This window comes from Drosophila rhopaloa, unplaced genomic scaffold, assembly GCF_018152115.1.
Source record: "Drosophila rhopaloa isolate 14029-0021.01 unplaced genomic scaffold, ASM1815211v1 contig_3, whole genome shotgun sequence".
Lineage (NCBI taxonomy): Eukaryota > Metazoa > Arthropoda > Insecta > Diptera > Drosophilidae > Drosophila > Drosophila rhopaloa.
The window spans coordinates 13,865,496-13,880,363 of NW_025335123.1; the positions used below are offsets into that span (position 1 = coordinate 13,865,496).

General features: G+C 37.4%; 2 protein-coding genes across 7 annotated transcripts in view; one reads left to right on the plus strand and one right to left on the minus strand.

The window, feature by feature from the left end:
- Positions 1 to 8,181, plus strand: part of LOC108049020 — a 105,277-nt gene extending 97,096 nt beyond the window's left edge. For 4 of the 6 annotated variants that reach the window (XM_017130025.2, XM_017130028.1, XM_017130027.1 and 1 more), the window contains 6 exons: positions 25 to 155; positions 219 to 400; positions 3,204 to 3,427; positions 4,153 to 4,459; positions 5,889 to 6,101; positions 7,070 to 7,770. In XM_017130025.2, coding sequence (XP_016985514.1) covers positions 25 to 155; positions 219 to 400; positions 3,204 to 3,427; positions 4,153 to 4,459; positions 5,889 to 6,101; positions 7,070 to 7,668 — 1,656 coding nt within the window. In that variant the 3' untranslated portion in view covers positions 7,669 to 7,770. Of the gene's footprint in view, positions 1 to 24; positions 156 to 218; positions 401 to 3,203; positions 3,428 to 4,152; positions 4,460 to 5,888; positions 6,102 to 7,069 lie in introns of all 6 variants that reach the window. The other 2 variants (XM_017130030.2, XM_017130026.2) reach the window with 2 other exon arrangements.
- A 4,084-nt stretch (positions 8,182 to 12,265) lies between these two features.
- Positions 12,266 to 13,612, minus strand: LOC108048967. Its single transcript, XM_017129942.1, has 3 exons — positions 13,566 to 13,612; positions 13,086 to 13,505; positions 12,266 to 13,026 (listed from the first exon to the last, which is right to left on the minus strand). Exons 1-3 carry the CDS (start codon positions 13,603 to 13,605, stop codon positions 12,335 to 12,337), a joined length of 1,152 nt encoding a protein of 383 aa, XP_016985431.1. The 5' UTR covers positions 13,606 to 13,612; the 3' UTR covers positions 12,266 to 12,334.
- Positions 13,613 to 14,868: the final 1,256 nt, after the last annotated feature.

Here is a 14,868-nt window from a genome sequence, read left to right on the forward strand (position 1 = left end):
CTCTTTTCTCCTCCGCGTTAAAAGGTTCGCGTGTCGGCCAGAATTAAGCACAAGCCAACTAGATACGAGGTCTCCGTGGTGACCCGAGATGAGGTGGGTGCCTACAAGCCCTACTTGTGGGAGCAGTCGGTGTTCGAGAAGGGGCCCATGTTCCGGTGAGTTTCGCCCTCGAAAGTAATGCCCCCAAAAGAGGCCAGATTAAAGTGCAATTTCCATAGGGAATGGCTGCTGACGAAGATCGTGAATGGGGAGAGGGCATCGTATTCGGCACCGAAATTCGCACGGATGCAGGAGCGGACGCGATCGCAGATGCTCGAGGATCTGGTGATGAATCTATCGAATCACGCCGAAACCGGACAGATACCGAAGCCATATAGACGCGGCAGTTGGCGACCCATCGGTGAGGATGAATATATCAAAATGTTGCATGCCCGAGTCCTAGACAACAATACACATCACGAACAGCAGCAACAGTTGGCGCAGCAGCAGCAACATATGCTGCACTTGCAACCATTGTCGACGCACAACATCTGCTGCTATTGCAATAACAATGCTGCACCACACAACAACAACAACAACCAAAACAACAACCAAAACAACAACAACACAACTACCACACACAGACACACCGACAACAACAATTACGCTGGGCAACATGAGCAACAACAACTGCAACATGAGAGCCAACAGCAACAACAATTGCTGCAACACCATCTGCAACTTTCAACGTCGTCACTCACACACACATCGTGTTGTGCCATGTTGCATCTGTGTGCGAGGCATAGTATGTGGGCCACCACGCCCCCAACCACGCCTCACGCCCCAATCACACGCCCCCCTTTTTTGGCCCGCATGTTTTTGCCTGGCTTTATTGAATGAATTTTCAATACCCAAAATTTCCCTTGGCTATCCCAAAATAAGAAAAAGGTCAAATGCAAATTTCTAAAATTCAACTTGGAAAAAGCGTTGGGCATTTCAAGTGGATATACTTAAATACCAAACGTTTTAAATTGGTTGTTAAAAACAACGACATAAGTTTTTAAAAAACTTATACAGCTTAGAAACATTATAAATCAATTATTTTGAATTCATTATTATACAAGAGAGGAATAACTGATCACATAAACCAAGGAAATAATAATATTTTAATTACACATCTTATTTTTTATCACTTTATTTAAATTTTATATATTTAATTATTTATTGAGTAAGCTAATTTAGTTAAGTTAAGTAATTTAGTTGCGTTATCGATTTTGACGTCCATAAGAATATTATACGAGCTTAGTTTTTGAATTGCATTACCAAGCAGTTTTAAATATAGTTTAGATTTTCATTTAAGAAGAGTTTGTTCAGTCATACATTTTAAAATTCTCGATTCTAGAATATCCATTACATCAAGTGATAAAACATCAAGTTCTATAATAAAACTTTAACTTGTTTCATGCATTTCCCTTGGCGACCTTAAAGAAAATTGCTTGAATTTTATATTTTCCGTCAGACTTTAAGGAGATTTATAAACAAATCGCGAGAACAAATTGCAGACATTACTGGCAAATGAAAAAAAAAAGAAAATAGAAAAAAAAAGACATTTGCATTTGGTCCTTTGTGACACGGTTCCTGTACGAGTATGTTTGATTAATTGTTTTGTCTTGCTTTCGGTTGAACTTTCACCCGCGGAGAGAGAGAGGGAGAAAGGAAGGGCAAGGGAGAGGGAGAGGGAGAAACACACACTGACACTTCCGCTTCCGCCATTAACACATCCGGCTGTGTTTGTGCCCACCGGAAACGTGCAGTCGTCGCTCGAAGCAATCTCTCTCGTCTTCCCTCTCTCTTTCCCACCCACTTTATCGCACTTTCTCCCACTCTCTCCTTAAGCCCACGACAAGGACAATCTGCTCGTCCTTTATCTGCACACACCGACACTTGTCCGGCCAAGAAATATTGTTCATGTTGGTATTATTTTATCAGTGGGGTATATATTTTGTTCCAACCAGCCATCACCACCCACCGCCCATCCACCATCCACCACCCACATACCACCACCCATCCAAGGCTGCTGTTTGTTCGTGTTGTCGTTGTTGTTGTTGTTGTTGTTGGTGGTGGTGTGTCGTTGCTGTTTGTTGTGATTTTGTTTGGATTTCTTGTTATTTATTTGTTGCTATTTGTTGCACTAGACAACACAAATCTAATTTGATTTATTCATGCACACTTACACTTACACTTACACACACGCACCCACCCACACACTGAGAAAAGCCGGAAGTGATCCCCAAATGGGAACTATCCATATTGAAATTATGCAAATTACCGCTCCAGTAGTTTGGCATTTCCATTCCAATGCGATTGGGGAACTGCATAAATTCCGGGTCCAACATACACAGCCTTGTCCAAAATAATAGCATTTGGCCGAGAAAATTAAACAAAGTTAGTAAGCACTTTTATAACATATATAATAATATATTTAAAAAAAGTTCACAACGATTCACACATAAAAGAATAAATCAACGAATTTTTAAAATACTTAATATTTTAAAAGTTATTTTATAATCATAAATATTAAAATACCATATTGTAGAATTATAAATTAATTTAAAAAGGCTATCTTTAAGGTTTTCTTTTGCAATTCCTTTGCCAATATACATATGAACATAGCTGTTCAGTTGTATAGATACTTCCAAGAACTACTCAATTGTGTGGCCACTGGAGACTTTATTGAACCCATGTCTCCCAATTGTAATTATTCGATTGTGTTTGTCTACTGCAATCACCTTCATCAATTCCACTCAAAATGCAATAAAAACAACCCCACAACGACATGTGTTTCGGAGTCCTTGAAGTTATCCTTGGTCTGCCCTAACTAGTTCATGACAATATTTCCATATGCCAGCTGCTATTAAGCTCCTTGGTTCAGTCGACTTTCAAATGCTTACTTACAGATTTAATGAAATTAATCTAAAGATTAATGATATAAAAACGTATTTCACCTAAATTAAAACGGTAATTCCTTTAAAACTTATTAACATTTAAAACATGTGCATGATTTTACATTTTCAAGGACATTTTGCATGATGTTTGACTTTTAAGAGCATTTCTTTCAGCGAATAAATCCCAATAACTTAACAATGATTTTTGAATTAAGATATATGTACATAAAAGATGAAAGAAATCCAAGTGATATGTTAATACCTTCAATTTCTCCATAGGCCACATGCGACCCTCGTCGCCGCTGCTCGATTCCGTTCGCGATCAGTTCGAGGATTACGACCAGCTGGCGAAGGACTTCACCCGCGTATTCCTGAACGAAGAACCATCGTGCCTGACCAACTCCCATCTCTTCGATGTCGTGTTCCTGGTGGGTCAGTCCAAGCAGAAGGCACGATTTATCGGTGTTCGGGCGATCCTCGGAGTGCGCAGTCGAGTATTTCAGGTTAGTAAATGCATCTGCAAGATTCATTGGTTAAAAGCATAAATATTTGTTAGCCCTTTATATGTATCACACCATAAAAAAAGTGTGTTTGAGTGAGTAATATGAGAAAACACCACATTGCGTATGAGTAACATTTATTTATATCAATGTTACTCATACGCAATGTGGTATTTTCCTTAGGTGGCAATTTACATCTTCTTTAAAGCTTCTCAACAGTGCGTATAGGTAATAAACTTTTGAAATCAACGCCACTTAAACATATTGTGAAAACATTTTATAACCTAACCAAAACTGCGGAGAAGTCTAAGTGATAAACTTTTAGTATCACTCATACGTACTGTTGCCTTTTAAGGACAAAATATGACGCAAGCTAATTCTAACAGAACAGTATGTGTGCTGCTATTTAAACAACAATAAGTTTGAGTCGTAGACATTGAACTTTTAACTTTTGTTTACCATACTTAAAGCGTAACTGTAAGAAAATATTGCTATGGGAATACAACATTTTAGGTACATATTTATCTTTTAGTTATGGATAATTATGTTGATAAAAACACACTAAATAGTACATAGATTAAGTAGTCCATTACCCTCAGATTATTCAATGTTATTAAAACAGTTGCACAACAAAAAAAAAAGAGAATAGCTTTGTAATTGAATTGATAAATACCGGATTGATGTGTGTGTTGAGTGTCCAGTGGATAATTGTATCCTTTTTGTTACAGGAAATGCTGTATGGCATTCAGACGGGCTTTGGATCGCCGCAGATTCCCGTGGCGGAGATCTTCGCCCGGCCAGCTCCATCGCTGGTGTCCCCGCAGAACCAGAAGCCCAAGAGCAACAACTACCTGACCGTTCCCGACTCCGATTCCATCCGGCCGAAGAGCGTGCCGTCGTCGCCGATGGTGAAGCGGGCATTCTCCCGGCTCGGCACTATTACGGCCGGATGGGGCAGATCGATTAGGAACAAGAACACCAACCAGCTGAATCCGGATGACAAGAAGAAGTGGATATCGTCGACAGATTGTTCGAGTAAGGGTTTTCAGTCGGTGCAATGCAACCATATCGATGCGTGTTCTTTTCTCTCCGCTCTCTTTTGTTCTCTTCTCTCCTCTCAATCTCTCTCTCTCTCCTGTGCGACTTGTGTTGATTTTCCGCATTTCCACATTACGTATACGTCCACCGTCTGCGTCCTTGCGCCCTAAAAATTAAAATACCAATTAAACTTTGCAATTTACTCGTACCTACTAATACCTGCAACTACAAAAAAACGCACGCCGCACATCTTTGCCTCAACTTAAAAACTCTGCGTACTCGTACTCAATATCTCAACTGACCTAAATATATTCATTTATATATATATATATATATGTCCTGAAACCTACTTTAAATACACCTGATCGAATGTCTTGTGTCGAACGAACACCAATCCCATAAACTGTAATGGTGGTGTACTCCTTATTGTTGTGGCTTATTTCGTTACCCTTTGGTTCGTCGCATAAAATATTCTGGACGTGGTTCTTACGATTGCTGAATTTTTGACAATGCATCCTTTGTACATTTGCCAACTAACTGTCTTTTAAACGTATTCCCAAAATCCGTATTATTTATACTGCACTTTGTGATTTTAATGTACCTCAAAACCAAATATCATCATCTAAAAATAATGAACCTCATGGCGTTTCTATGTGTATAATGCCTATGCTTAATTTAATTTACATGCCAATTATTTGTTTATATTATTTAACTTTTTTATGCCTTATTCCGCACACTATGTTTCAACTTGATCTTTGGTGAAAAAATGTTTTCAATAAAATAACAATAATTTTTCGTATACTTAATTCCCCATACATATTTATCCATTCCACCCCCATTTCACCACTACTCACCACAAATGCTTGCATTTTTACTGTTATGCAATTTTGTTCAAAATTGGATTAAACACAAAACCGTTTTAAACTCTTGTTTGACTTTCTCTAACTTTTTCACTACTCAACTTGCTCCTTGTTTATACTATCCTCTTTCGCCTCTATAATCTATACTCTATATCTTTCTCTCTTCTGTTAATATCAACAAAAACTTATTCAACGTGAAACAAAAAACGAAATAATTTAAATTAAACAACAAACAAAATTTTGTCATTTTCTCATCTCACGTGAATCGCCAAACGCCTCACCACTCCCAAAAAAAAAACAAAAAACCAAATAAACAAAAATAAAAAACTCCCACCACTCAACCTAAACTTCTTAACTTAATGCTTTTGGTTTACCCAATTATTTTATTGCCGACTGACAAATGATTTGATTTAACCCCTTATGATTTGCGGTTCTTGCTTTGCAATCGAATTTTTGATTTCGTTAATTTCGACGACTACCGACCAATAACCGACTACCTATGACCGATGAACGATAACCAATTGCCCGATAACCCACTCGATAACACCACCCACTGGCGCCTGCAGATAGGGACAGCAAGGACAAGGACAAGGACAAGCCGGGCAACAACCAGCTGGCCATGCCACGCCTCTCCGTCTGCGCCGACGCCCAAAAGGTCGACCGCGCCAAGTTGGCCCAAACCGAGTTCAACATCATCGAGTTCGATCCGGACACATTCCGCGTCCTGCTCGACTACCTGCACACGGGCACCTGTCCGCTGACCTGCGTCTCCATACCAGGTGAATAAATTGTGATGAGTAACGCGAATTCTTCAGGTCTACGCTTCAAACATTTTCAATAGTAATTTTATGCCGATTATGCCAGTATTTAGAAAACCAATCGATATTTAGATTTCGATAGCCTCACATCCTAATGTAACTGTAAATATCCGGGGCATAAATTGCATATGAATTTTCGATAAATTTAACGACATTAAAAAATGTAACCGCGAATTCTTTAGCATAGGCAGTATACAATGTACCAGATTACTTGAAATCTAATCAGGGACAACACTCAAAATCTTAATAATAAAGCTTTTTAAAAAACATTTAACAAATTGTGAAATATAGAACTTAAAGTTAATTACTATCTTAATATATATATATTTTTATACCCGTTACTCGTAGAGTAAAAGGGTATATTGTATTCGTGCTAAAGTATGTAACAGGTAGAAGGAAGCGTTTCCGACCCTATAAAGTATATATATTCTTGTTCAGGATCACTAGCCGAGTCGATTTAGCCATGTCCGTCTGTCCGTCTGTCTGTCTGTCCGTCTGTCCGTCCGTATGAACGCTGAGATCTCGGAAACTATAAAAGCTAGAAGATTGGCATTTTGCATGCAGATTCTAGGAGTTTCTACGCAGCGCAAGTTTGTTTCAAAAAGGTGCCACGCCCCCTTTAACGCCCACAATCGCTTATATACGATTTTAAAAATTTAAATATTTCGGAAAAATAAAAAATTCAGTTTTATTGTGTTTATCAATACCTATCGAAATGTAGAAGAAATTTTTCAAATCGGACCATTCGTTAAAAAGTTATGCGTGATCAAAGTTTCTATCTCCATCTCCCTCGCACTCTCTTTACCTGAGTAACGGGTATCTGATAGTCGGGGTACCCGACTATAGCGTTCTCTCTTGTTTTTTTTTAATTTTGTATTCTTCATTTGTATTCTCTGTGTATTAAGCCATATTTTGTATGCACTTCACAGGCTTGCTGTGTGCCGCGGAGCACTACGACCTGCCGGAGCTGCTGCAGGCGTGCTTCCACCACTGCAAGCAGTTCCTGCGCATCGAGGTGGTCTGCCCGATGCTCATCTCGCTGGAGAACTACTACTGGCGCTACACATCCGCCTCCGAGCTGGTCAACATGATCCTGTCGTTCGTGGAGAGCAAGGCGCACTCGCTGTTCAAATGCCCCGAATTCCTCCATCTGTCCGAGTCGATGGTGCAGATGATCATGTGCCGGGAGCTGCAGACGCCCGAGATTCGTAAGTTCGAGGCGATGCTGGCGTGGGCCCAACACAAGGTGGGCAAACTGAAGAATCATCCGAACAAGGACACACAATTCGAGTTCGAGTGCATTATGGAGCGGCTGACGCGGGATCTGAACCTGTGCCGGATCTCGCCCAGCGAACTGCTCACCGTTGTCCTGCCCTCCAAGTCGATGAAGAACGAACGCATCATGGAGACGCTCATGGTGCAGGTGAATCTGGGCACCTATCGGATGCCCGAGTTGGATGCGTACCGTCAGCAGTTGCGCCAGCAGGAGTCCGCCGAGGCCACCGTCCAGGTCCACCGGGGTGGATGAGACAGTAAGAATGTGAGTTTCGATTTGGAGCAGCAGCAGCATCAGCAGCAGCAGGAATCGGATTCGGATGCCACAGTAGCCACCATAACGACAGTAGCCAGTGTCCATTCATATCACCAGAACCACCCGCCACCGATCGATGCCCGTGCCTATGCCATGGCCTCCTTGGCCGCCGCCCTCGAGATGCAACAGAATTCGGCACGCGATGCCGCCGACATGGAAGTGGAGCTGTATGCCAGCTTCGATAATGCGCCGAGCACCAGTCGCGTGGCCGCCCAAATGCAGGCCGCCAAGGAGGCGCGCCGGAAGCGGTGGGCGGCCGATGGCGCCAGCGGGAGTAGCGGGGACGGCGGATGCGCCAGCGGCAGCAGCGGCAGCGGTCGACGTTACTAAATCAAGTGTGACTGAGAAAAAATGTAAGCCTGCAATTCAGAAATTCGCCATAAGTAAAATTGACAAAAAAAAAAACAAAAAAAACAGGAATCCGACATCTTTTCTACGCGTTTTATGAAATAATAATCTTTAGTGTACAATTGTACCACGAAGTTGTTAGCACCAGTTGTACTCTAGGTAACAGCTTGAACCCGTTGAGAATTATAGCGTCGCCGTATATTTTTTTCCTGGAAACTTAAATAAAATATTCAGAATTTACTTTGTATGGCGAAGTTCTACATTAAAGGCTTAACTTTTTTATGAACGAGTGAGGAGGAACAGTGATTGGGGGGCGTTGTTATTTCACCCAACACATACATCCGCTTTATTTCCAAAATTATAGAATGAACTTACCTTATTATAAAATAAAATATAATTATATTTAACCAATGTCACTAGAATCCTTAAGCTTCTTTATTTTCATTGGTCTTGTTTTTATGTTGGTAAAAATTAATTATTGGTGTAAATTATTATTTTATTTATATTCAAATACCTCTTTGAAATTAAAATTTATAAATATAATATATAATATATTTATAAATTTATTTTATAATTATGTTATTTAAGTGATTTATTAAACACATTGTACAAGTTACAACATTTAATTTAATAGTGATTACTTTTATATTATATTGCAATTAACAAACTCTTCAAGTTAAATTTGTTTTATACCTTAACGGGCAATAAAGAAACCTATTTTAATGGTCTATAAATGAAAAATGTATATTTTTCAATAAAATTCCATACGTTTGATGAAAGTAGTTGTATTTTGCAGAGAGACCAAATTAAATAAATTCGTAAGGCATTTGATACAACATTACAAATTATATTTCATACCTAGATAGGTTTTTAGTTTTTGATAATTATCGAATTTCATGAAGATGCTTTCCCGGGTAAAGAGTTTTTGGAAAATAAATTTGTATTCACTAGATAGGTGTTTGGTTCTTGGCAATTGACGAATTTTGAATGGATACTTCCCATCACTGTGTGAATGTGTGTGCGGCTGAACGTGTGAGTTTTTCATGGATTTTTATATTTTTGAATTCGTTTAACCCACCGCTCCTGAAGGCGCCCGAACCATCCAAATCGAAACTGACATTGTTAACTCTTACATTCACCCCGGAATGACGAGAGGCCCCCGATTTTTGGGGGATATAGAGAGAGTGGAGGGAGACGGCGGCCCGAACCCACCCCCTCCCGCCCCCTCCCTCTACGAGAGATAATGGTGGTGCAGCCAGGCATAAAGGCATAAGCATTTTCTACAAGTATTAACCAGCATATAACATATATATGTGTACGTGTATGATTGTCCTAGGAAGGTATGTGTAGACTAGTCTATTAAGGAACCACTGTGGCATTCGATTTTTGATACCCACACACAATCGAAGAAACCAAAAAAAAAATAAATATTTAAAAATAAAAAAAAATGCAGCAAGGAAAAACATTCGCAAAAAAAAAAAGGGAAAAACCAGAAAAGAAAACAAAAAACAAACGCTTACTGATGTAAAACAAAGACTTAAAACCGAAAAAAAAATTAAACCAAATTAATATGAATATAAAAGGTAAAGAAATTTTTTTAATCAATGTTATTGAACAATGTAAGCAGAACAAAACTCCTTTCACCCTGGCCTTTTCCCACTGTAAACCATTTTCCAGTTCCCTCAATAAAAACAATTGGTCAGACGTTACCAAAATCAATTTAAGACCCAAAAAAAAAAACTACTATATATAATGTACTTAAATGTGCATAAGAATTGCAAGCATAATCTAACTGTTTGAACGCGTTTTTTGTATTGTCTGTTAATTTGTTACTACCAAAGGGCAAGGAAGAAAATATTATTAATAAGTATATACATTTCAAGTCAAGTTGACTTGTACATTAAACACTGGTAACTGTAGTTATACTAAACTGTAAAATTACAAATACTTGTTTATACAAGTGAAATGAGAGTCCAGAAAACCAGAATACCCGATACATAAGTGCAATATCTAAGTGTATGTTTGTATAACCAATAAAGTACTTGACCTAAGACAGCGGGAAAACATTCAAGGAATAAGTCCCTGCAAATGAAAAAAACAACCTTAGGAAAATAGTGGAAGATAGTGGAACCCAAGAACCCCCGAAAACCTAAAGAGAAATTCAACTTAGGGCCACAAAAAAAAACCAAACCCAAGGAACACATATATTTAACTAAAAAAAACACCCTCAATAATTCGGAAAACCACATTTTCAAAGCCCAAGAATATTCTTTAAAAAAAAAATTCCCATAGTGTCTCAAAGAAAAAAACAAAAAAAAAAGAAGGACCCATAGTAAAAATCGTTTTCTAGATCCCCTGGGAAATGAGTCAATTCTTCAATATATTTCCCAATGCAACTTCTCTTTGTGTAGGATTCTTTAGATTCTGTATCTATTACCTACCATCCACCCAGAAAATAGCATCTTATTTTAATCTTGACCTTAAGGGACATGCTTTTGCCCTTCGTGAATTCTTCAGTTGCCACATAAAGCCCACTTTTTGATCAATAAAGTAGACAGAGCAAAATCTGATGCAACAAGAAAACTAAATGTAAACGGCAGCATTTCCAAAAGGGTTTCACTTAAATGTTCAAAGACGCATATATTAAAATTCAATGTCTAACTGTACAACCAAGTTTATCAAGTATCTGGCAGGTCATACATACATATATATACATAAGCATAAATGTAAGCAATTAAAATATTAAAACCTTAAAAAACCAAACAGGCAAAGATAAATGAAGAAACCAATAACCAAAAACATACATAATTAAACGCTTTAAATGTGCAAAAGCCGAATAACAATAAATGTTAAAAATTCAGCAAAACCTAAAGAAAAACATATAAGTAAAACCTACAAAAAGTCTTGGAAAATAGTTACAGATTTGGGAACTGGTTTTAAAACATGGAATGCAACAGAAACGAAAAGAATATGAAAAAAAATAAATGGAAAACTCTTTATAGTATTTTAAAAAAACAGAGATGGCTAAACGCCATTCAATTCAAAGCTAATTATACAAAAGTTGTCATTTTTTTTTGTTTGTTATTGATTAATCTACAAACAAATAGCAACAGGTTTAAATGGGCATAAAGCATAGCTGTATTTTTACCGTCGCTCTATCGACTCAAATATATACTGTTTGAACTGAATGTACTCATCTAAATAATATAAATGTATTTACCGCAGATAACCGATATACCGAAAATAAACAATAAGTGCTGATTCTATATGTTTGTTCCCAGCTGCCCCGCCCACCGACCCACCGCCCCTCTGCCCAATTAACCCACAAAACCACCACCGGAAGGCAGAGTGGTGCGAAATGGGGCGGATCAGGCCCACAGGTGGCTCACTTTTGATGGCAGTTAAAAACTAAAAACAGACATGGAACCTAACAAACAAATAAACACTCTCAGTGTAAAGCCGTGGACTCCTTTTGAGCTGACGACCTTTGACATACCCAACACATAAAAAACTCACAAAAAAAACAAGAAAGGAAGAAAACTTCGGCAAGCCGAAGTTTATATACCCTTGCAGTTACTACAAAACGTCTACATCTCGATTTCTATGCCTATATTACAAAAAAAAAAATGATTTTGCGCTGCATTTTGCCATTGTTTCTATGGCAGCAATATGATATTGTTGTCCGATTTGAACAAATAAAATATAATAATTTATACTATATCTCAAAGGAATATTTTAATAAATACAAAAACAGCGAAATAAAATATTTCTTTCATTTTTTTTTTTCAATTTTTCGATTTTCCTATGGGAGCTGCAATAGAAGTACAACTTTTGAAAAAGTTTCAAGCAGATAGCTTTAAAACTGAGGGAAACGGACAGCTAGATCGACTCTCCTGGTGATGCTGATCAAGAATATATATACTATATAGGGTCGGAAATGTCTCTTTCACTGCGTTGCAAACTTTTTTCTGAAATTATAATACCATTTAATATTTAATTTAATTGAAATGGTTTAAGAGCAAAAAAGGGACGATAAATATTAAATTGTTATAATTATTTATAATTATTTTGAATATATATATATATTTTATACGAACATTGGATTAGTCTCTGAATGCCAATGCAATACACTTATTTATTTGGTCAAGAACAAAAACAGAGAGCCAATATCAATTTGCACGATCGCGGAATGTGGCAGGATCGCAGCCGAAAGTCACTCCAGCAACAGACTACCTCCAAATTGATCGGAAACTTGTTATTTATCATCTATATATATTTGTTTCAACTCTCTAATGAACGTAACGGCGTTGCAGCACTTAATCTTGCCGCTCTCGACCGACATATCGAATACCAGAGGACATTCTATTTCAGTGCACAATGTCTTTGAGGGCTCCGGATCCATCTTATCATTGTTGTAGCTAAGGAACGCAATCATCGGAGTCCGAGTTCCGTCCGGCGCATTGCTGCTTATTATTTTGTATATCCACTTGGGTACTGGGTTTTTTCCGTCATCAATAAGATAGGCTGGTTTGTTCACATTACGTCTATTTGGTTGTTTAAATAATAGTTGTAGAGTATCCATGGCCCCCGTGCGAACAGTCAGTCTGCTGTTCAATGACAGCGTATTCAACCATTCCGAAATTTTTTTCCAATTTCCACCGTTTATACTAGCGAACTGAGGCACAATGTTTATCACCTTATACGTCAAGCTTATTTGATCCTCAAAAAGAAATGATGAACTATCGGTCAAGTGGCCGCGATTTATACCAGTTTTAACTTCTGTTTTAACTTCTTTTTTTACGTCAGTTATAAGTGGTACAAATTTCTGCGATTGTCCATAGAGTTTTACAAATCTTGTGTATATATAATTTTGAGAAAACGAATTTGCATCAAATGCCGACATTACTGGCTCGTGCGAAAACAGTATATCTTTAGGACGTGCGAGATCTGAAATATTGAAATGTATTTTTTATCTTCTTCATTACATTCAAACTGACTTTACTCACGAGCAACATGAGGGAATACTGTAGCCTGTGTGAAAACGGCTCTCAATTTCACAGTATCATAGCACGCATCATATAACTTGAGAAATTGTCCTTTTATTTTATGTCCAATGGAATACATTGTTTTCTTACAATCGGAATAATCTTCCTTTCTATCATTGTACCGAATGACCGTGTCTGTAGAAAGTTTTGTACCGCAGGTAATGGGCAACTTAGGTTCAAATAAGAATATTTTCTTATCTTGTTTGCATGTGATTGTATGGGTTTCTTCGCCCCCACAGTACATTGTTAAGGTAGCACCCACTTGCACAACCGATGATAGTTGCAATTGAAGATTACCATTGGCATCCTGGTACGTAAAGGCCCCATTAGAGCCTAATAATTGATTGGGAGTGAACTTGCATTGTCCCCGAACTTGGTTCACTGATAACAGGATACAACAACTAGTTATTAGTTATATTTTAATTTTCAACAAAAACTTACCAAGAAGAGTGGTAAATAAAATCAAATAGTTGTTTCCCATCGTCAGATTTTTTACCAACTGAACGATCCAGATTCCCTTGTGCTTTATTTATACTTAATGTTCCGAAATGATTATTTATTGTGTATTTGTATTGTGTTAGTATTGTTATACTAACATTTATAAAAAAAATCTCTTCTGGGAAACACATGTTAAGTATATTGGATCAAGCTTATCTGTTATTGGGTAAGCGTGTTGCCTCTGAGAAGTAAAAATATTTTTATTCAAATATTTATAAAAAATTAATATTTTCTGGGAAACAAATGTTAAGTATGTAGGATCAAGCTTATCTAATATTTGGTAAGCGTGTTGTCACAATCAGAACACATTATAGAAAATACTTCATAGGAATTTTAATTGCGGAATAAACAGAGAGGGGTTTCATTACCCAATTAAATGTATATTTTATTTTTTTTTTGACATTCAGGCTTTAAAATAATTTATATTTATGATTAACCTTATAAACCTCCTGTCATTTATTTATTGGAAATATACTTAGACCAGTCCTTCAACAATTTAATCCTCACCTTCAGAAACGCGGATTGTAACAGGATCGCAGCAGAATGTCACTCCTGCCGCATGAAGTCGGCCCAGATCGGAAATTGGACCTCATTGAATAATTTATGGCTCATTAAATATATTGATATGCGTCAGCAACACATACATTAGTGGTTCCGTCGACTCTGATGATCCTCTTATACATCCATTTTTGCCACAGCCAAGTATAACAAGAAAACAAAAAATAAAAATCAAAAAAATAAAAAAAACAGAATTTTGTTTATTTCTAAGGCGGTTTAATGCTTTGAATTGGGATATTCTGAGTTACCATCTTGAAGATAATTGGGTGTAATTGTTTTAAATTAATTGCAAATTTTGTGTTACCCATTCTGTGTTTACACGTAAATAAACAGTACCAAAACATATTTTGAATTAAACACACATTGGTTTTTTCGGTTTATTGATTTATTGTTCCTTTTATATGTTTTTAAACTATAAATATAAGCGTGGAATATGGAAACGTGGAAACCCCTGGAAAACAATTGAAGAAATGAAGTAATAGGTTCGAATCCTAAAGCTGTTTAAAAAATAATTCTTTTCGAGTTCTTCATGATAATCTTCACCCACTTTGCTGTGACTCTGTCCATAAAAAATGAAAATAAGTGTTTTATTAAAATAAGAAACAGCGTATCCAAACATAGATCTGTTTGCATCTCTTGATATCAGTATGGACAAGATCTGAAGTTCTTCAACAAACCTGGCAAAAAA